Source organism: Coturnix japonica, chromosome 19 (genome assembly GCF_001577835.2).
Source record: "Coturnix japonica isolate 7356 chromosome 19, Coturnix japonica 2.1, whole genome shotgun sequence".
Lineage (NCBI taxonomy): Eukaryota > Metazoa > Chordata > Aves > Galliformes > Phasianidae > Coturnix > Coturnix japonica.
Window position 1 is genome coordinate 2708788 of NC_029534.1, and position 27135 is coordinate 2735922.

Sequence of the window (27135 nt, forward strand, 5' to 3'; positions counted from 1 at the left end):
TTCATGCACTGATTTTTGGGTTATGGAAACAAAATAGTACCTTTTTCTTAGTAGTCCTAACTGACATGGTATATCATTGTTCCGCTTCTATACTTCTATGCTTAACTCAGAAATGCAAGAAAACTGAATTCATGCTATTCCTTCCACCAAGCAGAGCCTTGTGAAGTCTGGAATTGTTTGTTCTTTTCACTCTTCCAAGGACAAATTATACTTTTGTTAGAGAATGTTTCATAAAGAAGAAATAAAATGGTCTTTTAATACAAAAAGAAATCCATAAAAATGTTTTCTGAAGTTAAAAGCTGTGTTTTTTGTTTATTTATTTATTTTTAAGAGACATTTGTTTCAAAATAACTCAAAACAGGCTAAACAACACCTTTAAAGATGACAAAAACCAGTGGGCATAAACGAATAAAGAGCCTAAGAAGGAAATACTTAGTGTGACTTATCCCTTAATATCCAGACCCTTCTCTAGGAGGGCTGGTCAGAAAGCTGTGTTGGACCTTACTCAAAAGGAGGGAGCAGTCTTCCATCTCTGCCTGGACTGTTATTAACTATATTGGTTACATTCATGGCCATTAACAGCCTTTAAAAGATGATCTTGGAATTTTGTTTTCCAAGTCTCATTATTGAGCAACGGAATATTCATAGAACAGTAGATGGAAACAACTGAGAAGGAAAAGAAAAAGCCTCCAAGTTCCCATCTCTGCCAGCTCATTTAAACTAAGATGAAGATTCAACATTAAATCAATTCAGGAATCACAGTACATGTAAACACACATTAAGAAGCTCACTGTGGGGTGATACAGAACAGTGAAACACACACTTGCCCGTCCTCTGTTCTAATAACCACTGGTAGACTTCAGCCAAGGCTGACAGAGTTGGGAGAGGTTTCAAAGATACAAAGTGCCTGTGGGCTTTACAGGACAGGCAGCTGAGTGAGGGATAAAGATATTCTTAAAAGACCCAATTGAAGTAAAACATATATTAGACATGAGAGAATCCACACCAGCCTCCATTACTTGTCTAATAGCACAGGGCCTGTTCATGCTGTTTGTTATCAGCTGAGCACCCACATCTAAGGGGTCAGAGCTTGATTAGGAACACCTGCTCCTGGCTTGGCAAAAGGCAGCAGGAGTTTTGCTTCAGCCTCAACAGCTTCTCCATCATCTGGCCCCAACCACCTGTCTGCACTTTCCCAGACTGAAAGGAGCCCTCATGGTTGCCACCTCATGTGGATAAGGGGCTCAAGAAGCCATCATGAGAAGACAGGGTTACCTGCTTACTCCATAGGCAGCTCCCCAAGTTCTCAGTGCCACAGGGGCATCACCAAGCATACTCGGGCACAAACACAGAAAAGCAGGCAGTGTTTTTCCTACTGACTGGGGGGCACTTTAATGAGCACACTACACAGAAGGGGCTAGAAAAAAGGTGGTAAGCTTCATACATCATAGAAAAAAAATCAAAGGGTTACTCTATATAACCAGGCACAGCTGACTAAACAAGGCACTGCAAGTCATTCACAGCTCAGGTAAAACAACAACCAAAAACCTCACAGCTCCCATCCCACCTCTCCCAAGAACCAACTCCTCAGGCACAAGCCCTGGGCTGATCAAGGGCCTCACAGTGCCCAAATTAACACAACAGTCAGATAAAAAACTCTGCCTTACCTTGGTATGCTGGGCCTCGCCTTGGTATCAGCCATGTCAGAGAAAGTATAGGGGAACCAGAGCCAAAGATGTCTCCAGCAAACCCTACAACTGCACCTCACAGCTCTGTATGCTGTCCTTCAAGGGCAGCAGTTCTTATGAGGCCAAGTGGAGCCCATTAGCATTAATCCCCCACACCTGCACAGCTCCACACAGGTGTGGAAGAGGCCCCAGGTGTTGGTGATGATCACTAAGGGCTCTGGACAGCCTCAGCAAAGCCCCACTGCCATTGGCAGAGCATGGCTGCAGCTGAGGGCAAGTTCTGCTCCGTGTGCCAGGTTGTGAATTGTTCACCTTTTTAATCAAACTATGGATGTTTCTACTCCTTCAGCCCATGATTCACACAAATCTTATTTTCCCCAGCATTAAATTCTGTTGCACTGTTAGGGCAAATGTCCTTGCTGAAACCAGCTGGTTCCTTCTCTACGAAATACCTTCTAGATGCTATTTGAACTGCATCCTTTTTTGCATATGATAGCTTAAAGGCACCAGCTTGCAATGAATTTGTAGAGACTTATCCACATTTTGGCATGCTGGAGGAGCACACACCACTGTGGTCTCCTCATTTTAGTGTAAAACAACTTATTTTGAAGCATATGAGCCTGCAAAGCAGGGAGCAGCAGCAGTTTAGGGCCAGTAACAAATGGCAACAATTCTCCAGATAAGGACTGAAGGAAGTACTGCCATGCTTGACCATAAATACCTGGGTTAGCATTCCTAGGCCCCTGCTTTATAATTAGCAGAGTCAGACAGATGCTTGCAGAGGCTGAATCAGAGCAGAAATGAACTCAAGTGCCCTGTAATGCCTATTCAAGGACCTCTTTCCCTTCAATCAACGAAGAGAAGTCCTGCAGAGACGAGCCTACTTGAACATACATGAGATTAAGTGGCCAAAGTTAAGTGAATACACATGAGCATCTCCCAGGTTACAGAGTTCTAACAAATAATTGAAGGTTTGCATTTAGGAAACCTGTGTTATTTCAAATACTGTGCCCAAATGTGCTTCAAGGATCCATTTATACTTTCATAAAGTCATGTCTTGAGTTTGGAAAAAGGTGTGAAGCATATTGTGAGACAAGGGACATCAGACACAATGACTGTGCCAATGGCTCCATACAGCATCAACTTGTCCACAAGTGTTCCTTTGTGAGCTGTGTAGAGCAGCCACACAGTCAGAGCTGTGGGAGATGAGTCTTTTCTGGTACAAGCCATGGGCTTGTGTTTAGGAATCCAAGTGGCAGATCTTTACTTCCCAGTGTCAGACATTTATACACATTGAAGTTCTTCCCCAGTCCTGTTCCCAAGGCTGAACAACAACCAGTACTTTCAACTCCTCTTTCTATGTCAGATGTTCCAACCCCTTAATCATATTCATGTTTTTTTTTTAGATGTTCTCCAGTACATCCACATACTTCTTGTCTGGAGGAACCCAGAAGTGGACACAGCTCTCCAAGTGTTTTTCACCAGTGCTGAGTGGAGGAGAACGCTCACCTTCCCCAGCCTTCTGTCAGTGCAGCTCAGGATGCTGTTGGCCTTCTTTGCTGCAAGGGCACACTGTTGGTTCACCACTTGTTAGCCAGTGGGTTTTTCTCTGCAAAATTTTTTAGATAGAATAGTTCTATTGAAACTAAGAGGATCGGCCCAGGTCTGTATTGCTGCGAGGGATACACCTCCAGCTCGTTAATACAGAATTTTAATGCAGAATTGGTATTGTAATTTTTTGCACTGAAAACTTAAATTTCAGACAATCTGCACCTTTGTATCATTAGTGAAAATTCAAGATGTGTCCTGAGATAACCTGTGCTGGCACATTACCAAGGTAACAGTGACAGAGGGGAATCAAAGCTATGGAAGTTTCTGGGATCAGGAAGAAGAGACTACAGGGGATCAGAAGCTGGCAATTAATAAGAAATAGAAGTCTGGAACAAACTTTTCCCCACGTTGCCTAGAAACATGCATAACTTTCGCTGCTGCTGCTTCACAGAGGATTTTTTGTCCAACGTACCATACTATGATTTAAGAAAAAAATATGCACAAAGTGAAGGTAATCCTAAAGAGAACAAGAACTAGAAAAGGAGAAAAGATCCAGCAACACTGATGCAGAAGGAAACCATTTCATTAGCTGCTAAAACAGCAGAAGTTTGTTTTGCTTTGGCTGCAATGTCCTTCTGACTCCCACGTAGGAAATATTCATGCAGTATTACACACAGACAGAACATGTCCAGTTCCTGGAAGTCCAAATACAAGAAACCGTAGTCCATTTTAGCAGCTATGCTGATCTTGAATTATGAAAGTGAGAAATAGTTTGCTTTCATTTGTAACCCTGAGCTACAATTCTTGAGTTCTTTTCTTGGATTTTCCCTAGACTTCCAGATGACCTTTGGCAAAATACACTCTTTCAATGTGTCCTTCACCTCTAAAACAAAGATCATGACCAAGTGCTGAAAGAACTGGCCCTTAATGTTACTTCATGGACAGCTTCCTACATATACGAAGATACCTCTGAGGGGGAAATTCATTCTTGCTGGCTTCTATGAACTGGCCACATCACTGAGCACATTCACAAGAGCTTAAGGTTGTTTTATTTGCACTTTCATTGCAAGGAGAAAGAATTTTATTTACCAGATGCTTTTCCCAATGCAGTAAGTTAGAGGGTTTCTCAATCAGCACATGGAGCTTATGTATAAAAGACAAGAGGTTAAGCAACATTGAAGTGCCCAATGGACCATCTGGTGAACATTAGGATTGTCAATAAATCACAACGGCATCAGTTCATCAAGAAAATTCCATTTCAAACTACTGATGAAAAAAAAAAAAGGATGGGAAAAAACTCACAAAAATTGGTATTTTCATCTTTTATAAAAACAGGAGCATTAAACAACTTTAATCTAATTTCACTTGCTTTATTGGTTCTCTTCTGATGACCACAAGGCTTCACATACTGAATGTTCAGCCTTTTGTCTTGCACAGAAAAGCACAATGAAATAACTTGGTGCATCATCACAGGAGAAGCTCATCTTTCATTCTAGTCTTTCTCCTCACCATGGGTGATAACATAACAGAGGTTCTTATAGTCAAGATTACCAGAGACATCTGGAGGGAAAGCAGCAAACATCTGGTTGATCTGCCAAGCAAACAGGAGATAAGTGTTACAAACACAGGACTGCAGGACAGGAACAAGTACTGCTTCTCCTTTTCAGTCCATTTCAGCTCCCTTCTGGCCTCATTTGTTAATTACTATGGAAAAATGTTCTGTAGTTTCAGTAAAATTGAAAGAGGAGTTAGGGCAAAACTGCTTAACACAGTCCTGTTTAAATCAAAGTTCTCTATCAAATAGCTCTCCCTAAAGTCCAGATAAGCCCTGACTAAGTAATGTATTCCAGTCTGTGCCCCAATCTGGTCCTGCCATGAACAAACTTCACTCAATCTCTTCTTCTGAAAAGAAAGTCCCCCTAAATTCCTCCCAGCCATCAGAATCCATGTTCAATCTCACACAAACCATGAAGTCAGTGCCTCCTTTCCCTCCTTTCAGAATTCATTTCAGATTTCAAACAAAATAACTCTCACAGAAATGGAAAACAGATCACAGTCCCCACCCAAATACATTTGAACTCTAGTAAATTCATTGCCCAGCTCACCATAGGAAGGAACAGCAAGAGATAGGACATGCTTACACTTGGATGGAAGTCCAAGGAGTCTGTTTGACTTTGGTTTAGCCATGGAACTATTCACAAGAGATGCTTTGAATTGTTCCTAATTGCTAAAGCTGGCATCAGCCTTCTCTCAGGCTGGATTTGAGCTGTATTCATGCATTTAAAGAGGGGCAAATGCTGGAGAGACATCCCAATTTTGAGTAAGGCAGAAGGTCCTTACCTCTTCTTGACTGAACCGGTCTGCTTGTGTCATAAGCATTTCTTTGATGCTGTGCAAATAAAATGAAATAACCTGATTAAAGGGTGATAATGACACATGACAATTCAGACGGCGAGGTCCTTCCTGAAGTTGCATGAAAGGAAATCTGTGTGACTGCATAAATTAGAGCTGTTAATCCTTATGTGATATTGTAAAAGATTTTCTGCGGGCACACATCAGTGTCAGTGCCTCGCTCTGCCAACTTATTTTGCTTTTGTGACATTTTATAGAGGTTTAAAATTGTTTCAGGTTATTACTCTAATTGTAATACAGCAATTTTTTATGCTTATCTTAACCTAAAATGGTACGTTTTCTCACTTGCTCTTTAAAGTTTGGATCACTTAACAAAACCAAAAGAGAGAATATTTTCTGTAAAATCTGAGGATGAAAGGAACAGAGCATGAAATAAGAAAGAGGACTTGAAAGAGAACTCCAACAGCTATTCCAAATCATCATCTGAGAGTCCCTTTATTTGCATGCACTTATTCCCAGAGGAGACTGTGAAACTGTGTGAGACCTGTTGTATTTCACAGTGCAAGATCTTGATCTGGAGTTACAGAACTGTAACAAGGAGCTTATCCACACACAATCTGCATTCTATGCAATTACATCAAAGAGAATGTTTTGGGGACAGATTCTCAGCTGATTTACCCTCTGTTTTCAAACCCATTGTAGAAACTCAGTTAAACGTGTAATTTTTTTAACCTAATTGCATAGGTGAACAGGAATGTCAATCCAAACCCTTTGGACAGAATGACTGCATCACTTATTTGGAAGGGTAGAAAGAGAAAACAGGAAAAGGAAGGTTCTGGGTAATGTATAAGAATCTTACCCACAAGGCCAAGCATGGAAATATTCTGGTAAGTTCTGGAAAATACTCTGAAGTCACAGAGAGAGCTTAAGCTACCCTGCATGTTTTCTTTGCAGTACTTTCCCATGCTTCTCACTTAGCAAAGTCTTCCTTCACCTCTTCCTCTCATATTGCCATTTCTGTCTTGATGTGCTGGTATTTGTTATATGACTGCATTTCTTGATGTGGAACTCCTAAATGATCTCTGGTTGGGGGAACAGAGAGGTGATTCTCATCGATGTAAATTGATTATTGGATGTATGTGTGCTGGAACAAACAGCATCAGCAAATGTAAATAGGAAGTGTGATCCAGGAAGGAGCTTGGTGAATAGAAGGAAGCACTTACAGCACTTTTGTTAGAAGTCACAATAAACTTCATCAGAAACAGGACTGAATTAAAAAGAGATCTGGGCGTGATGTATCTTCTACTTACATGCTTGAAGTATTTAGGGGAAAAGATCAAATATCTAATTATAATGTTCTGATGCATAGCCCAGCAGGCTCTGGCACACTCACAAGGAAGAAGGACTGAGTTAAGGATCTATGCACATTTTCCATTATTTATTTTATAGGGAAATGAACGCTCACCATTTCCAAAGCAAGAGATTATGAACTTTTTTCTTTCTTTATGTATCTTGATTTCTTTTTTAAAGACTACTTGTTTCTAAAAAAATAAATAAATTAAAAAAATCAAAGTCTTCTGGGCAAAAAGGATTCATTTGCCTTGTTGTGGTTGTCTAAATACTATCTCTTGTCCTGCCTGACTACAGTTCCTTCTCCAGTTGTGAATATTTTGTTGCCTCCTTGTATTTTCAAAACATTTTCCCTTGTAAAAGCTCTGGGACACTTCGTTATTCCCCTGGGATTTCCCTTCACACATTGTTTTCTCTGGAATAAAGCAGGTGAGTTAGAGCAAGCAGTGCTCTACAGCTATGATGAGAAACATTCCCAGCTCAACCAGAGCAATCTCCAAAGAACCCGAATGTGTTTGTGCTCTCTGGGTCCATTTTCATCTGGTACAAATCTGTAAAGTTTTATTGGCATCAGCATTAGACACAGTTGATGTTTGCGTGACTCACTTTGTCCAGTGAATGGCATTTAGAACTGAATCATCTAACCTTTCCAAAAGCAATGCCAGTTTATACCAGCTGAGAATCTGATCTAAAACACTTTTTCTTTTTGACATCATGCTAGAGGAAGGACTTTATGTGTGGTATAATGATGCAGACAAACATAGTCTGTCATTGAATTTGGAAGTGAGTTATAAACTCCCAAAGCTTCTGGAAAGGTTAGAAGGCTCCATCCCAGCTACCATCAAATGGACTAAGTGAGTCATTTCCAGACTAGAGGTGAAAACACGCAGAGGGAAGAGCCATAAAAATCCCCAGAAGGATGTTAACTCCATGGACATAAAAAGAAGTTCTGATTAAAAGGTCAGTGTGACTGCTTTAGGAGAGGAACATTCCAGGATTATGTTTTTTTTCATATGGAGAAATATTATTTATTAGTATTAACCGTCATATTGAAAGGGCTGCATGAGCCAACGTAAAAATTATTTCAAAACCTTCAAATGTCTGAATTTTGGAAGCAAATGAATAGAAATTAAACCTCAAAGACATTCATGGAATTGATTTAATGGTTTGCTCTGTAATGATCAACAATACCCTCGGGTCTAATAAGTAAACATTATGCTCTGTTGTGGTGATGAACTGAAACAATTGTCTAATGTTAGCAGTGTAATGGGGGTGGGAACAAGGTTGACCTTTTCCATTAAGTTAAAAAAAAAAGTATTTTTCTCTCATCTTCATTTTGGAGTGTGATTCTGCATTCCTAATTCGCCCCAAACTTCAACTGACTTCCAGCATCTGAAGAATGCAGAACTGGATGCAGGGTGGCAAGCTGCAGATTTTGTATGAGGGACATGGTTACAGATAGTGGTGGGAAATGCAACATTTCATGGGTTTTGTATCATCAGAACATTGTATTTCATGGTTGTGATTTCACTACCGTGTGATCTGGCCTATTAGACAGCAGGCTACATTTTATTCTATTCATGTTTGAGTCACTTCTGGTGTGTTACCAAGAGCGTTCTTCCCATGCTATTTGATAACATGAACCTCAAAGCAATCAGAACAACTGTTAACCCTCTGTTCCTTCCTGTTGTTTACTACATCCACTTGTTGTATCTTGATTTAATGAATTTGGATGTCCTTTAGTGAAAATATTGTCTCGTGGATTTGTTTTTTCACACTGCTTACCATAACAAGGACTCCAAAATATCCATAATAGGACTCTCATACCCGCTGGGAATTAAGTGCCAGCGTCATTAAAAAAAACCAAACAAACATATTGGTAATGGAAGGAAATACTGTACATGATTTTCCTATTTTAACTAACTTCATGAGACACTGATAATTGCAGGTTACGTACTGGAACACTCCACCTCAGGTGTGCTGGTGACAGGCTCAGTTTTCATTTACCTTATTGTGACATTAACAGAGTTCTTTGATGCAAATAGGATTTTCTAACCCATGGGTCCCTAGTAAGCTTCTTGCTCACATTATGCTTTAGCAAACTTACCTGAACTGGCTGCCACAGTAATGGTACAGTCCCCAAATTCACCATGGAATTTAGGCATATGCATAAATCAAGGCACATAAAGCATTTCACCAGGGCCATGGGTCAGGATTCCTCATACACTGCTCTGATTTGGTATCATTTATCTCATTTACCTGAATGTCTGCTTACACCATTTGGAGCGTATAAGAAGGATTTACATTTGTGCAATTAGCACTTAAAGTCCTTTCACCCCGCTCTCTTCGTTTAACGGGTTATGAATACAAATGAGGTCCTGCCTCCTTATTTAAATAATAGCTATATTGATAATAGTTGCCATATTATTTATAGTATTATTTGCTTTGGCTCTCAGCATATCTAGTGGAAATTTACAGTAAATTCTTGTCTAGAAGCAGAGGCTCAAACAGTAAACATATAACAAGTAAAATGTTTTTACTAAAACCATGTCCCAGAGTTAATTAAATTGATCACTTTTTTAAAAGGGGGACTAGATTTCCCATTTCAGTTAAGCACTCTGGCAGTCAGGCACCAGACATTCATTTTATTTTTACATATGGAGTTAATCTACAAAGAGTCATGTGTTGATTTATATCCAGACCTTCAAAAAAAGGCTATCTAATGGCCTACATGTGATTATATTTCCGTTGCCTCTTGCAATGTCTGAAGACAATAACATCTCTTTTTAGTATACAAATACATTTGTACAATAGTCCAGTCTTTTAACTCTGGCTTACAAAGCCTGCCTGTCTCTTAAAATGCTGTGAAAATATATATATATATATAGCTTTTAAGGAGTTCTTTAATCTTGTGATATTTGTTATTATTAATAATAATATTTTAAAAGACCTTGAAATAAACTTACTAGTCTGCCTTTATGTGGCCTTTCCCTTCTGGGTCGAAAATCTTAAAAGCATTCAGAATGGTTTCTTCTGGGTCCGTGCCTAAAATTAATGAAAGATAATTTAGGAGCCTGGGTTATCTATATCTGCTGAATACTTGCTATGTAATAATTGCATTCACCGGAGAACACAGCGAAATGGAGAATTCTGCAGTTGTAGGTTTGCAGACAAAGGTTCCTTAAGTCGGCAGCATTTGTCATGTCAGATAAACAATAGAGGTGAATAGTTCAGTGCTCAGAAGCTTTAAAATAATAACTCATATATATTCTGTGTCTGCAGGAGAGAAAACTTCCAGGAACTGGTCTCCAATATCACTACCCAGAGGATTAGTGGCTTTCAGAAATGAAAATATAACAAACTGTTTCCCTCACTGGTTTCCTTTAATCCTGTACTGAATGTTCCTTGCAAAAACACTTTTTGATGTTACTTGTTCTTCAGTATATAGAGAAGAGCTTACTTCTCTCACTAAATAGAGCTCATCATAGAATCTGTGTATCAATGGACCGCAATGGAAGCAGGATGATCCATGTGAAATGGTGATTGGCTCTTATGTTCTGTATCACGCTTCCACTTAAGCATCTTTTTACAGCAACACAGTAAGGGTTATTTGTATGAACCGGATGGTTTAAAGCACTGGACTGTGGCTCCAAGATTTTGCCTCTGCTTATAGCTGGGCCACAAACTTTGGTATAACTTTAATTTCTCTGCTCCTCTGCTCCCAGCAATAAAATGAAAGTAAGAGTCTTCATTTTCTTTCATTCTTTATCTGTCCCATCTATTTAGATTGCAACAAATAAATAAATAAATAAAAATGCATCAAATAATAGATTTCACAGTGCCTTCAGCCTGACTGGGATTTTTGGCTATTCTATAATACTGTAGATTCTGAGTATTCTCATTTACAGTTTCTACCCACACCAAAAGATATCCTACATGCTCTGATTTGGCTGTTTCTCAGTATTTCAAAACAGTACAGTAGTATAATATAAATCATTCATAACTTCAGGAAACCAAATTTACAGGCTGCTACATTGACACATGAAGTTATTTGGGATGCTGAAATGGTGAAAATGTGATTTAAAAACAAAGGGTTAGTACCCAAAGAATCCATTGCTATTTAAATTTATGTTGCAAAGTTTGAGAGAGAGAGAGAGAGAGAACCAGAGCAGAAACCCAGGCATGATTCTCTGATTTAACAGCCCAACTACATATACTGCTGACATCTCCTGGGTTTTCTCTGTAATCATAAGGATTATTAGTAGAATCTTGGTAGATATGATGGTCACTGAGCAGAAGTCTATATGGGCTCCTTCTGGTCATACAATGTCCACATATATCCTTCCAGTTTAGATGCAGTGTATTCATTCTACAATGAATAGATAATCAATATAATAAGCACTGGTACTTAATGAGTGCTTTGGTTGTTCTGTGAACAGAAACTTTTTCCATCTCTGAGGACAGGTCTGCATTTAAAGTAGTCACCACTGTGTGGGGGATTGTTTTTTTTTTCTCCTTACTGTGTTTTACATTTTCTGCTCTGTCATATCCTTGGACTTTGGCTTTGAAGAGAAGCAATGCAGCAGGCATTCTTTATTGATTAGCTGGTAAATAAAGTGGTTTCTTTGATGTGCGGCATCTCTGTTTTCTGTACAAATTGTATTATTCTGACTCCCCGTAGAAACAGCTCCATGTGGTTGGCATTAACATAAACTGAGTTTTGTTAGCTGTTCATCTGGCATCATAATCTCTACATACAAAGCTAAAGCTCGCCCGAAAAAATCCCAGCTTTCCCTTTATGACAGAAATCAATTATAGCACAACAAATTTTACTTAGAAAGCACCTTTCACCAAATTCTCTGAGTGGTATTTAGCTAATAAAGAGCGTTGCAAAATTGCCATATCCACTTCCTCTAGCCTTTTTTCCCTTTCTAATTGCACTACAAAGGCTCTTCATCCCAATTAGTTTTGATTGGGAATGTGCAGTCTTTTGGCTCTGCTTCCTTTGCATGACAAACCCAACCAGAAGGGCATGACAAGCACAGCTGTGATTTTCCCTTCACCAAATGGAAAGAACAAAAACCTTTCTTCTCTTCTAGTAGCCAACAGGAAACCTGCGAACAAGAGGGGCATGCTTTACCATTCACCTTCCTGTGCTGGCACCGGTTTCAGGCCACACAATTGGCAGGGCCAGACTCTGCCAGCCTCAGCAGTCATAAGAGGCAAGAGAGAAGAGGGGGAAGGAGGAACAGCTCGCCTTCATGCTCCATGAGATCATAAGCAACACAAATATACAGTAATGTGAAGCAGCACAACCCATCAGAAACAGCTGTGTATCCCAGAAGGAAGATCATGGAGCAGGGCACTGACTTCTTTGCAGGATGGTATCCAGAATGTAAAGGTGTGGGTACCACTGTGGTCAAGATAGAGTGGTATCTGGGTAATACAGTCCAAGGCTTTCACCTATATCTGATGCTCACATGAAAATGGCCAGAGACTTCTCTTGGGTTCACACGACTTTATAATTTTCAGACACGTTCAGTATCAAAGATATGAGTAAATTACCAGCTTCCACACAGGATTTAGTACCCGTGTTTTCTAATCTCACTACAGTCATTCTTATATATTCTGTAGCAATGGGCCAAATTCCTTTCTGCTATCATTCTAAATCCACTGAGATTAAATTAGTCCAATATATTCATTCAGTAGGAGTTATTCTGCAAAATCTTCATTCAGCTTAAGCCAGCATCTTAATTACCACTGACCTCAAGTGAAAGCAAGCCTGGGCTGCTAAGTTACTGATGTAAGAGATAATGGGGGATACTATGATGCTTCTTCATGCCCTGTAACTACAAAGATAGTGCAGAGGTCATGTATACATAATGAACCAAAGGAGTGCAGAAAAGTTTTTCATAGAAATGCTGATGACAGTTTTAAACCATCTAACACTGGGAGGAATACCAGCATATTGTGAGCAATAGACCTCAGCCTAAAAGCTGCAGCTGGTGTTGCAGTGTGTCCGGGCAGCCATGATTTCATTACTCTCTAGACCTCAGCTCACTAGTTCCATGTTAGCTTATGCAAGCTGAAATCACCCCTTTGATTTGTCCTCTGGACCATCCCTCTGCCTTTTCATACTCCATCTCTGTCTGCAAAAATGGAGATCACTCCTTGCCTTTAAGCGTTGTTCCATGGATACATTATTATAATTTGCAAGGTTCTGAGATATTTCAGTGCTGAGCATCTTTGACAGATACCTGTCCAACCCCCCAAAGGTACTTACCTTTCAGTTTTTCCCCAAACATCGTAAGAAAGACAGTGAAGTTAATGGGACCTGGCGCCTCCTTCACCATGTCTTCTAGCTCTTCATTCTTGACATTCAGACGACCTGCAGCAGAGATCATTTTTCATAATAAATCCCAAATTGTGTTTCAAAAAACAATTCCCATTCATCTCCTCCCACTGGGGAGCTCAGGGCTCTGTGTAACTTCACTAATAACATGGTGGAACACAAATCTAGAATACTCCAATGCATTCTGATGTGGAATACAGATCAAAAGATAGAAAAAAGGAGTAAAAGGGAGAAATGATGCAGACCAGGCCAGCAGCAGACCAAAGAAGGGGCTACTTTCAATTAAATTCTTTTTCATTTTATTTGTTGTTGTTTTTGTGTGTTTTTTCTTTTAACCTCAGGTGAAAAACAGACTGTGTTGATATTAATATAGCAGAGTTTAAATGTGACTGATGTGGATCCAAAGTCTCAGGCTTTGCCCTCCTGTATATTGAGATGCTGAGATGAGTAGAGAGCAAATGGATGAGTTGAGAGTCCTATTCCTTCCCCAACACTGAACTGAACTGTTGAGAATTTAGAATCCAGCATCCCTACTCAAACTGAGTGGTAATTTGCTGTGAATGTACCTTATAAGCATTGAAGAACTTCACTGAACATGAAGGATAGCAGAATGTGGCCTTAAGAAATAAATATTTCAGGGCAACAGTAGCTAGAGGCCAAAGTTTGCAAACTTCTTTGTCACAATAAAGAGTTCAGGAGCTTCTGCTCTTTGCACTGACTCTACAGCAGCCTGATTCCACCCCAGGGAGCACTAGAGATTCTTATCAAACTCTTTTTAATAAGATCCAGATGGCAAAAGCCCAAATGCCTACATCACTGTTCAAGCCTCAAATGTTGCAACACGGATACGGCTTCATGTTAGGGCTCATGAGCATTCTGATTTTCCCTTTTCTTGGGAAGTTTTTCTTTGATATGCTTGATGTTATCACGTTTGTAATGCACATGAAATGGACAGTACCTAATCTCATGACATGCACATTCCACTCCACATCAACGCACAACAGCACAGAACCTCACATGAAGTCTTCCTGCTTTGGTGTGGGCAGAGGGGCAGTTAGTCCATGACAAGAACGTTAATGGGTAGATATTGCATGACTCCTAGATAAAAACGGTGCAGCTTGTGAAGCCTGGCTTCAGAAGCAAATCAGAAATGCCTGGCATGGACCCCGACTTGGGTGGGCTTTTTATGAAATAGTTGCAGGGGAGGGATCAGTGCCTTTGGAGAGCTGCCAGCTGCACAGCTCTGTAGCACCCGCCAGTGAGTCCCAGAGAGACCTTCGTTTAGTGTCTGAAAGATGCTGCTCGGGAGATATTCCAGCTGGAACTCCGTAGTCAAGATAGCAACTACCATAAAGGAAGAAGATCAAACTGAACAGGTTTCCTTTTGCCTTCTGTACCTCGTTATTTCCCCAACTAATTCGAATACAAACCACTGTTTCTTTAAGGTATTTAATTATTACTACCAGCTTACCTAGCGCAGCGAATGTGTCTCTCAAGTCTGCTTTATCAATAAAGCCATCCCTGTTCTGATCCATGATGGTAAATGCCTGTTGGAAGAAAATAGGCAACTTATTGTCATATTGCATGGAACACTGCTACAGTCACATGCTAACAATACAGAGGAGTGTTATGCTGTAAAGAATATTTAACATCCTTTGATTCATCCACACCATGCCACTTTCCTCACTTTCAACACATTGCTGTACCTTGGCAAGGGGCTTAATTAAACCCACCCAAACTTCTTATAAAATTAATACTCAGTGCAGCATGCAGCTGGGCAAAGCCAATGCTGACAGCTCCTTCCATTCGGGCTTTAACCCATAAATTCTGAATTAGTAGCTATTCCTGTGTGTTTTGTATGCTTCCCGTATCTCCTTCCTTTGCTCAGCTATCATATTCTGTAAAACGTTTAATTATTGTAAATAGTTCTCTGTTGTTGAGAAAAAGTCTTTTTCCTCTGGGCTTCAAGATGATCCTTCATACACAGACAGCTGAATTTCCAAAAGCACTGAGAAATGTAGGATTCACAGTACTGTTTATTCACAGTTTATTTCCCTTTTCAATAAATTGCATCCATCAGCCTATATTCTGTGCTCTGACTGACCTTGATACTTGACCTTAAATATTTCTTGTCAAGCAAAATTCAACTTCTGATAAAAATCAAACATTCCTTTCCCAGCCAGCTAACTGCTTATCTGTCCATCTATTTACCTATCTGTACGTCTGTCATTTGCTGCTATTACACTTCTAATGTTTCATTGATTTTGAAAGATTTTAATGACCTGAAATTCCCCTGGATATACTATGGGGAGTATCAGCAGAACCAGGCGCATCTCTGAAGCTGGTTATCTGTCAGATGTGCACATCAATATGAGCGTGTATCTTTACAATGGGATTATGTTTGTTTCAGGGTTATTATGAAAATCAGCCAGTTTTTCAACCAGTCCACTCAAGTAACTTTCGGAGTTCACTGCTCTACAGGATGCATCTTTTTCCACAACTGTATTATAATCAACATATCTTTAACCAGTTTGATCTCCAGTTTCTTACAGAGCCCCACTGCTCACATTCCAGTTTGCCGTGTGGTAACTTGCAGGATGCATGTTCCCAACCCTTCATTTACCTGCTAAGCCACCAGCTAAGAAAAAAAATCAAGCTCAACTCTTTTTTTGTTGAGAAAGCAGCCCCCCAATCTGGAAGAAAGAATGAAATGCCAAGACCAAAGCAGAACCCAGCAAAACCATGGAAGAGAAGAAGAGTGTCAGGCATGTATCTTAATGGGTGAAATCTCTGTGTAATACTGTTCTGATAAAAAAATGACTTATCAGTTGAAATACATTATTAGTTCCAAGTAGGCAGTCTTTAAACATAGCGTGGCCTTGATTTTTAACTGGACCTCACCACTGCTTTGTGACTTTGCCATTATTCCACCACCATCCTCAGAAATGTTCTAAGTAGCATCTTATTTAGAGTAGTTCAAAAATAACATTCCGACCAATTGCTCTTTCTGATGGCAGGTCTTCAAGCAGTAGTCCCCCCAGTAGTTCATTTGTTCTCATTCACCACTGAGCTTTACTGATGAGAATCCTCATGAAAAGTAAAGTTGAAATCCACATACAGCAATTGAAATGGCAGCTATTTATCAAACTGCAAACTGCTTTGGAGATGTGAGTTAACAAAAAAAATGAGGAAAGAAATAATTTAAAGTTACAAATCTGTGGAAAATGTGATGGTACCACTGATATTTAAAATGCCCATTTGAAGAAAAAAGGAAAAAAAAAAAAAAAAGCCTAAACTCATCAAATTATTTGTTTTTATTTATGCACCAGCTCACAAGCCAGCTAATTATGTTTGCCTCATCACAGGTACTTGATCAAAGAATCCATAAAGCATGGAATACCAATTCTCTGGGAGCTAAAAGATGCTCAATTTGTTAACCTCAACACATTGCTTTATTTTATGGGCATTTATGGAGAAAGTTGGCTGAGGATTTTCTGGTATTTTGGTTTCTAGGTTGTGGGCAGTATTAGATGGGCACAGAATATTTCTGTTACCACTGTGGAACAGTCCAGGAATTAATGACCTGATTCAACACAACATCTCCATTCAGGATAATACTTGAACATGCGAGATTATTCGTATTTAAAACAGCACTTAAACTTAACTTTAAATGTATGCCCAGGTATTTTCCTGAATCAGGGCTAAAGTGGATGAGATAATTTTCCTTTATTAAGTTTTTCAGTGCTCAGGGTTTTTTGTAAGTAAGCCTGGAACTTGAAACAGGAGATGCAGGGAGAGACAGAATGAATGAAAGAAGGAATGAAGGAAAGAACAAACAAACACACAAGGAAAATGATATACCAGCCAAAACCACAGAGATGATTCAGAAAACAACTGTGTGTTCTCTTAAAGCAGATGGAGAATTGAATAAGGATTACAAACAAAACCTATGTTATTCATTAGTAATGACAGGAGACTATAGAAAACAGAAGAATAGTGACCAACTTCTTTGAACTCCTGGATCTGGGTTTGTTCAAACATAGAGAATACATTGGAACCACCTTCTATCTTCTTCTTTGCCTTTTTTGGAGCCTGTAACACAAATAAGAAGATCAAATATATATTACCTCGTCTGTTTATCATGAAAACAAATTCCATCTTTTACAGAAGGTAAAATATATACAGGCACGTAATACAAGATGATTGTGTTTTGTGTTTTTTAGTTCAACCCACAACAGATATTCACATAGACAAAAGTGGGGTAAAATATGCTGCTTTAGTTACAGCTGAATTTCTCACTGAGGCTTCCCACCATTCCCCTGCTCTAGACTGGAACCTGGCAGTTTGTGTAAGGAGGGACATCTTGCCTCTGTGCTGCACTAAAGAGGTGAGGGACCCAAAGTGTGACTCTGGGTATCACAACTGCTTTTTCCTTGGTCAGAACCTCCTATGCCAGACCATGCACCAGAGACTACTCCCCCTCCTGTGCTGGCTTTGCAGAGCTCTGAACTATGGGAGGAGCAATTTAAGTTGCTGTTGTCTCTTCATCTTAGAGTACGAAGTTAAATTCCCAACCTGTTATTCTTGAGAAATGCAAGCAGTGCAGGTAAGTCCCCATACAAAGTCCTTCTTCCCAGGTCCCATGTTGGGACAGGCAGCCAGACTCCAACATTAGGCCCTGCAAATTGACTTAGAAAAGTTTAAAAGTCTGCTTTGTCTGGACCAACACCAACTTCTTCTTATGTAGGAATGCCTTTTATACTTGGAGAAGAGTTTATATTCTCACACTGACCTATGATATCACGGTATGTTACCTTACCAGCACATACATTTAGAATACTCGAGATAGTTATCATCAATAAAAGGTAGGGCCTGCTTTAATCACTGTTCTTTAGTCAGAAGACTGAGACACAGAAAGACTTGGGAGAGAGCTGTGATGTTATCTAAGAATCCAGCACTCACTGGAAATCAGTCAGAACCAGACAACCTCACATGTGTCTGAACAAGGGCCCAACCAGCTCACCTGCCCAAGACAATACAGTTTTTGTTTTCCAGTGAAGAACAGAACCTGTGATTCCTATGGATTACAGACACGTTCTAACCACAGCATTATCTTTACTTGGGGAAGGATAATGAACCACACCGCTGCCTTTTGACTTCCCTTCCAGATGGATTCTTTTCTTTATCATTTCTACTCTTGCATTTCATCATCACAGTCCCACCCAATTCTCAAGTCATGGAAAATCTGTCTTAGTTTGGACTATTCTGCATGAAATAGAAGGGAACTTCTGCTGTCTGTGAAAGTTCCAATTCACTAGTGCTTTCAAATATCCCAAGGAGCACAGCAGCTCAAGGAAATATTCCCACCTGGCTCTGTTTGAAGTATACATTGTCTGATCAACTTAATTTGCCAGGCAGATTTCTGCGCTCAGCTCATTCTGCTTCAGATCCCAGGTTGAAAATTAGGGCTGTGGTAGACATTCACCCACATGTCCACACTCCAGACCTGTCGGTCTCTAACCTGCTAATGCAAAGCAGTCAAATCTGAAAATAGGAATGGAAATGAGGGGAGAAAAAGTGGTTTTAGAGAGGAGAAAAATAAGGACTGAGAGTCACCGCAGGTGTGGAAAAAAGAAAAGGTGAATAAGTGGATTATTTCATAAATGTAGAAATATTGATTTTGGAATAAATAGATTCCCTTTTCCTCCTCCATATGAAATAAGTGTTATTTTGAGCAGTAATGGGCAATCATCCACATAACATGAGGTGCCTGGTGGAGGTTTTCAGCACTTCCAGATTGACTGGAAATACTAAGGACAACCCTAAGTTTTTACAGGGCATTTGTTCCTCAAAGCAAAAAGAAAGCAGATGCTACCCAGCGGAACGCATTGCAGACTGTGTGGGGGAGCTGACCACACAGCCTCAGCCCTTGGGATGGGGCAGTGAAACCGGTGCTCCTGTACTCACTTACAAAGGCAAAACATGCTCTACCACTGTCATGTTCTGCTCCGCTGTGACCAAATACAGCATCCATTTTCAGCATGACAAGTATACTGGCAAGCAACCTGCATCCTTTTGAACAGGCACCACAGTGAGGAACAGGAGGCTCCAGCTCCAGGTTTTGTTCACTTTAAATGCCAAACATTGGCAATGCCTCCACCGTTCCTCACTTTTAGCAGGTCTTCTGTGATATAAGGCTTTAAGCAAGGATTGTTGCAGTAGGAAAGAGTCACACAAACCCAAAAGCTGTAGCTCATTATCTGTCAAAAACAGATCAACAAAAACACCCCAAACAGCCTCAAAATTTCTTAAGTTAGCGAAGTCCTATTCAAGGCAAAAAAAGACTGAAGACCATCCAGAGAAATTAATCTCAACACAATATTTGTTCAATGCTTCTCTCTGGTTCATCATTTCCAGGGCTGATAAAGGAGATCTGTGTCCATTGGGCTCTATCCATCTTTTGAAGGTCTGGCTGGAGATCTATTTATGGTCCACTCACTTGTGGAATGGGGCTGAGACCACCAATACAATTCACAGGGTTAAGAAACAGCTGTCAGATGGAATGGCTTTCAGCTAAGTATTCTGGTATCTTGGATGATCAGTCTCCTCTCTTTTTGGATATGCAGAACTGGAAATGTAATTTATCCACTCTAAAAATCTCGAAAATTCACAATCACAGAAAGTGAACTTGGTTTTTTGTGGCTGGTGGATGTGAAGGTGGCATGAAGAGGAAGGCTCAGAGATATGGATGTGGACAGGAACTGAAAACAGAACCCTGTCACTGCTGTTCTGGTGGATCAAATAAAAGGCAGCTCCAGGAGAACAGAAATAGGTCTCTGGTGCTGCCTGACAACCCCAAACACACCACAATTTTTTTACTAATAGAATCAGGATTCTTAAAGAATTGTGCAGTAAAAATCAACACAGAACTGAGCAAATGTGGTTTCTGAATGTCACAGTTTCATAAATTTAGTAGGTGACCTACAGAGGAGCAAGTGGGTGACTGATACATGATTGCTGCCTGCCTTGGTTTCCCCATTTGTAAAATGCAGAGTGCACCGAGCAGCACTCTGTGATGATAGCAGCTCTATCTTTGCAAAGTGTGCTTTGAGACTGACATACAAAACATGCCAGATGAGGAACTGAAGAGCCGGGGGTCCCCTGGGCTCAGATTCCAAGGCACAGCAGTGGGAAGAATGTTGCAACAACTGAACAAGCCTATTAATATTCCTGCCTGAGTGTATTAATCATCCCATTGTGAAGAAAACAACACTTCACTTTAGAAGAGAAACCGCAGGCTTGTTGCATATCACTCATTTGTCTTCCTAATGTTAGCACTCACTCAATTAGCCTGGATTTTAAAGGGTCTTTTTATTTTTTTCTTTTTTCTTTCTTTTTCTTTTTTTTTTTATCTTGTAAGCTTCAGTTTGTTTTAGAAGCTTTGAATGACAAATTGAACCATACCAAAATGTGGCCCCAAAAAAACTCCACTGCACCAAGCACTTCCTTTGAGCTGCATTTCCTTCTCTGCATTTCTCCTGTGTGGCTGCATCAGGAGACAGAAAGGACAGGGACAGGGCAGTGACATGGGCAGCAGAAGCCACGAGTGCATGCTGCCTTTGCCTCTGTGAATGGAAGAGGAGGGATTCATTCTGTACACGATGTTGGGAGCAAGGGTGAGGTTTAAGTGCAGCAGAGTAACAAAACCTCTGATTTCAAAGTAACCTGCAAACAGAAGCAGTCAGGATATCCCAGAAAAGCAGGGGAGCGCAGCCAAATGGCTGCAAAATAAAGGTACAGCTGCTCCTTACACGGTGCCCTGGTGTGTGCAGATGCTCTTCTACCAGCGGGCAGTGGCCACCCCTGCCCTGTGTTTGTGCCAAGCAGGAGCATCTCCTCGAGCAGTCAGATAAAAAGGGCAGCACTCTGCCAGAAACCACATCTTTGGTTTGATTTGGTTTGGAGAGTTCAGCTCCCTCTTTGGTCCACTGCACCCTCAACCACTCAGAAAATACTCTAGGTAGGTGCAGGTGACACAGTTTGATATTCCTGACAGCCTACGTTGAACCATAAAGAGAAACACTTCCCCTCTTGGCAACTTATTGTGTTTTGTTCCACTTTTTTTTACCAAGGGGGGCACCGACCATTTCTGCTGATGACTGAGCAGGTCTCCTGGGAGGGAGCTCCTCAGAGAAGCACAGCAGATACGCTATTAAGAGCCTGATTTTGTTGTCTTGTACCTCTATACAACCATTATGTGCTCATTCTGCCCAGGGCAAAGTAGTCATAAGATACTAACAGCTTTAAACTGCATTGTTTCTCATTTTACACTTCCTTCCTTTGCAACTACATCTGTGACTACAGAGCAGACAGCAACATCCATCATCTTGCTCCGACTCCATCCCCTACTGTGATCTGCAGTACGATGCTAACTCTGTGTTACCATTACTTCTCCATCCATCATGCTCTCTCTGTAGTTTTCATCTACTCTGGGACCTCAGTGCTGACATTTCCCATCTCTGAGTTGTTTTCATCATCAAATCCAGCTTCTGGACCAAAAGTTACATCCTAGGCCCATCCAAAGGGTTTGTGGATTGTTGTTGCTGTTGTTGCAATAATTTACATTGTGTCTGCAACAAAGACCCCAGCTATGGAAAAGCCATCATATTTCAGTACAGATTAGGTTCCTTTTGTGGCAGGTGAGCAGCATTTGGGCAGCCCAGTGCACGCCCCTCGGGGAGCAGCATAACCTGCTCTAAGGGCACAATTTGCATTTCAAACAGGCAACAGCCTCAGATCATTCAAATAAAACCCCACGTTATCAGAGCTGAGAAACACAAGATCTTTTCATTACCTGCTCTGCACTCGCACCGATCCCTCCCTTCCCATCCTCGCTCCATTTCAGATGCAGTCCCAGCCTCCCACACATGCACAGACACACACACCTTTGATCCCTGCTAGATACAAAAATCTGTTGGCCCGCATCCTCCCTGCTTCCCGCTCCCGTTTGCTGCAGCATTCTCCTTTGCCCCACATAAAATCCCTTTCCAGTCTCCATTCTTCCCTCTGGCAGATGCACAGAGAACACTGCATGTCCCAGAAGCTGGGGAGCACCTCTCCAACTGCAGATTGCTCCACCCCTTGACCCAGAGCTCACCAAGCGCTTCTCCATCCTACAAACCTTTCCCAGCACCCCCACATCACCCTGCAGCCCCTCCCCACCCACAGATACATACACACACACACTCACAGTCAAACACACTTTGTTTTCAGTGGGTGACATCAGCACTGCTTTGCAGTTTCAGTACAGGTGGTACATTCCAGCAGCAAAGCAGGCTGTTTGATCAGAAGGCTGCTCTGGGGTACTGGATGCTTCCAGCTTGCTGGAGCTACAAGGTGTCACCAAGCTGAATGAAAACAGGAACATCTTGCACACCCTTCCCTCCCTCCTCCCACATTCCTCCTTCCCTCCTTTCTGTCCATGCAGACATTGCTGACCAAACATCACCAAAATACCCTGGAATTAGCAGAGAGCCGCAGACGGCGCTCAGGACTGAGCTCCATCACACTTGTGTGGTCTGCTGGTGCTGGAAAAATGCTCTCCCTGAACCCTGCCTCTCCCGTTCTCATCAGCCCTGTATGTCAGAGCCTGGTAGCACTGCTTGACTTGTAATTATTTTTTACTATGCTGCTTTGTCTGCACTAATCCTTTGAAAGTAGCTTTAGTGCACATCTGAAATATTATGATGCTATAAAACCTCTGTAATATTTATAAATCCCATAAGACATCATAAAGAGAGGGGGAAAAAAAAACCTCCCCACAGAGTTCATCTAGCATAATTACATATACATTTCCCTCTGATTAATAAAAAATGATCACTTCCTTATGTAAAGATATTCTTCAGCTTTCTTTCATTTAAGGCTATTTTTTTCTTTCCATGTTAAATCTGTTTCATGTGTCCCTGTATAGTAAGGTACCTCAGAAGATATTTTCCCAAAACAAAAGGCGTGATGAAAAGAACCATCACAGAGAATCATCGGCTGAACTGGGAGTGAGGAAACAGAACAGACTATTGCTATATTGTCACATCTCCTGATTTCACCATAGAAGGTCCTGAAATATCCTCAAACACTAAGCAGGCAGTGTGTCATCCCTCCAAACAGAAGGGAACTAGTAAATATATATATATTTTATAAAGAAAGAGAGAAAGAAAGGAGGAAGGAGACCCAGCCACCCCACCTCCAACAAAAGGGCTGGCTCACACCTCACTGAATCTGATTAAAGGGAAGCCTGAAAATACACAGCTGGAAAGGAGAACACTGTCCATTTCTTAAACAGTGGTCAAGGACATGACTGGTGACTGTTGTTCTCATGGCACAGCCATTTACACTGGGCTTACAGGCCGAATCTAGATCGTACTTTAGTGCGTATATAATAAAAATGGCTTTGAATGGGGTTTTATCCTGCTCTTAGATCACATTCTTCACCTGGTTAAATGGGATCAGGTTTGAACTAAGTTTTGAAAAATGGTTTCATATACAACTCCCTCTTCAGCGTTCTCCAGTATCAACTATTCCTTAGCCTGAGGGAGCCACTGGGCAGCATTACACTAAGGCAGTCTGAAAAGGACCTGCAAGAAGGAGAAAATAAGATAAAATCACCAGCTTTTCCTTTCCTTTCTTTCTTTCTTTTTTAAAATTTTGGAGTCATTCCTCTGAATTTGCAAAGGATGAAGATAGAGCCCAGTCTGCCCACTGCCCCTCAGGCTCCTCAGAATCACATCAAATGCACCTTTGGTGCAGAGGGGCTGTTTGAGTGTGATCTAAAAGCCAGCAGTGAGCAAAGCAAAGATAAGACAAAGAAATCTCTGTGGTACTTCCTATTTCTCCCTCATCTCAAGAGCTACACAATTAAAATTAGAGAAATATCCCTTACTCTTCCCATCGCGCCATAGCAGACCTTAGCACTAATTAACACCAGCCATGCCAATCATCAGTAAATTAGCCTTGGAAAGAGATGTACAAGCTCTTCCCTTCAGCAGGCGCACCTGTGTTCCTTGCCTTACCCATTGTTAAACACACATAAAGTCCTTGGAAGTTCACAGCTCACTCGATGGGATGTATCTTCATTTCGGATGTGACATTAAGTAAGAGATGTCATGGGGTCCAATGTGATCATTACTGCTCTGTTAGAACTGTTACGGTCAGAAAGAAATATAGAGAAATAAAATGACATACATGGAAAGAACAAAACCTACCATGCTGCTGCTTCTCCTCCTGTCCCTTCTCCGCCAACTAGTCAGCCAGCAAACACAATGTCAATTGCCTCTTTATATAGTGTCACCAAGGAACAAAAATACGTCTGCTCCAAGTTTAGACAATAGATGTAAGATTGGAAAAGTGCAGTAATTGGATCCCAATACCATTCCAAGCATCTGTTCCATGCACAGCTTTAGCTTTCACAGAAATAATGCAGGAGATAAGAGTAGGCAGTTGGGATACAACTGTACAGTGCTCACAATGCGCTACAGCTGAAGGGATTTTCCCACCTACTCCTAAGTAATGAGCACAGGGCATGCACTGAAAAGATCTTAAGAGAATATGGCACCCTGAAAATGTAGAAAGAAAACCACACTGCTTGAGAAACATGCAGAGGAAACGAGCAGTAAATCCTGAGCATTGAGAGGTCTGGTTGCTGCAGAGCATGGTGCAGCAGAACTTATCCTGTATGTCTGAAATTCAGGAAAAACCAGATGGAGAGTGATGGACTGAAGTATGAAAGTAGGATGTACAGCAGTGACTGTGGTGTAGAGAGCGGGAGGAATCAGAGGGCAAAACTGGAGCCACAAGGGCTGTCTCCCAGGGAATGCACGTGGACATTAATACATACACATTCCATCCGATTCATAAATCATTTATATTTGATTTATAGATAACAATGGTCCAGAACATTAACCAGTTCAAACTGGTGTCATTCCACAGAAGTGAAATCATATCTCCTAACGGTCTAACAAGTGCCTGTGAGAATATCTACACAGGACAGCTGGTGCCTTAAAAACAGTAGCAACAACAGGAACGTGCACTTGCTTCAGAGTACATGAGTGCATCAATCACTGACCTCGACTCAGAAAAGTTGTTAACCAATTAGCTGAACTTTGGAGCAGACATATGCTGAAGTATCTAGCAGAACAAAGACCTTGTTCTTCCTCCAGGTCCAGCCCCTTGCAGTGCTGTCACCTCTAATCTTAGATTTGACTGCATGCTCTTCAGGGCAAAGACTGTTTTAGCTGTTATGAAGTACCTTGAACACCTACAGGGATAATTAAGCAATAAATAAGCACAATACAATACCTCTGGCTTTAGTGAAATTGTCTGGGATACAAACTGGAAGTCAGCTTAGTGCTCATTCTGACTTTCATGACAGAATACCATTACCTGGTGTAACACAGCACAAAAATAAACCCCTTGCATCACTTGCCTGCAAATACCCACTGTTAGCAGTGCCAGGTTTGTACATTATAGATCGGGTTTGGCAATCTGAAAAATTCAGAGCAAGGTTTTGGAAGGAAATCTTAGGGAATTTCACAGCTTTGGTGTAAGCAGTAGATACAGACTATTGTGCCCACTGATTTAGGTTCATATCCTTCAAGTCTGTTAAGGATGTGCTTAAATTTAAGGAAGAAACAGACCCACTCAAATCAGTCTAAAAGCTCACATACTGACATCCAATAATAAGGGTTTGTGTTTTTGCTCTAAGCCTAACAAGACAGCCAAATGAGCAGCAGCTTTGTCATTGAGTTCACTGGGCCCAGGATTCCATCCTGTGAATGTTGTGCCCTTTTTTGGAAGAACACTTGTCTTTTCATGCAGCCATTCCAGGAGTTTGTTCGAACCACTCTGTTAACAGATGCTCTGTGCTGTTTCTTTGGGAGTTTTGTTTTCTCTTATCTGCTGCATCATCAATCATCGTTATTGTCATCAATTTGTTCCTTACTTTTCCAGCTTGATCCGCAGGCATTTTCCAATAGTGCATGTATTTTCTCCATTGATCTTTGTATTTTCACGGAATCTCTCCATTAAATAAATTTTTCCTAGCTGTTTTTTAAATGACATGACATGATAGGATAAAACCCACACAATACCGTGTATTTGTAATGTGGTGCAGTGAGAGAGCAGAGCCCTCTCTGCTTAGTCTATAAAACAAATCCACAGAGGAATTAAGGGAGACGTGCATCTTGGCTTTAAAGGTCTGCTTGCTTCTGCTACTGCCTCCAAATTATAGAGAGGCTCCAGACTGCAGAGGGGAGGGAGAGAAGAGGGGAATAACATAGGGACTGAAAAAAGAAAGGCTTGAATTTAATTGCCCTAAAAATTTCAATCATTCAATCTGGTAATTAGAGAGCTGGCTGATTCAGAAGGCAATTTCATTTGGAAGGAAAAGAAAAAAAAGATAATAAAAAAAAGAACCCAACAAGATAATTGATGCTAAGTGAATATTTTACCTGAAATATTAAATACCAAACTTAAGTCTGCCTCCAGGGCCCCTTCTGCTACCCCTTTTTGATCTGTCTTTCTACTTCTTTGTGTTTTCTGCTCACATGACTCAACAGAACAGGACACTCCTTTAGAAAATCAGATTGTCACAGGGATGGGCTTATTTAAACTGTGTGTGCTGTGAAGGAGACAATATAATGGTTTATTAGTAGAGAAAATAATAACAGGAAGTCTCCTGAGATCCAGGCTGGCTGCAAAACTCAGTGAGGTTTTCCAGTGTGGAGTCTGTGGCCGTAAGGTTTGGTTTCCTACAGGGGGTAACAGCTTTCTATATGAATTTAACAAGTA

General features: G+C 40.8%; 1 protein-coding gene across 3 annotated transcripts in view; it reads right to left on the reverse strand.

Annotated features, from left to right (window-relative positions):
- Window positions 1-4297: 4297 nt before the first annotated feature.
- The window catches only part of MYL10 (myosin light chain 10), an 82746-nt gene continuing 59908 nt past the window's right edge, over window positions 4298-27135 (reverse strand). For 2 of the 3 annotated variants that reach the window (XM_015881033.2, XM_015881031.2), the window contains 6 exons: window positions 17299-17385; window positions 14765-14840; window positions 13225-13329; window positions 9908-9986; window positions 5580-5628; window positions 4298-4830 (listed from right to left, as the gene is read on the reverse strand). In XM_015881033.2, the coding sequence (XP_015736519.1) occupies window positions 4732-4830; window positions 5580-5628; window positions 9908-9986; window positions 13225-13329; window positions 14765-14840; window positions 17299-17334 (444 nt within the window). In that variant the 5' untranslated portion in view covers window positions 17335-17385 and the 3' untranslated portion in view covers window positions 4298-4731. Of the gene's footprint in view, window positions 4831-5579; window positions 5629-9907; window positions 9987-13224; window positions 13330-14764; window positions 14841-17298; window positions 17386-24551; window positions 24758-27135 lie in introns of those variants that run through there. The other variant, XM_015881030.2, reaches the window with a different exon arrangement.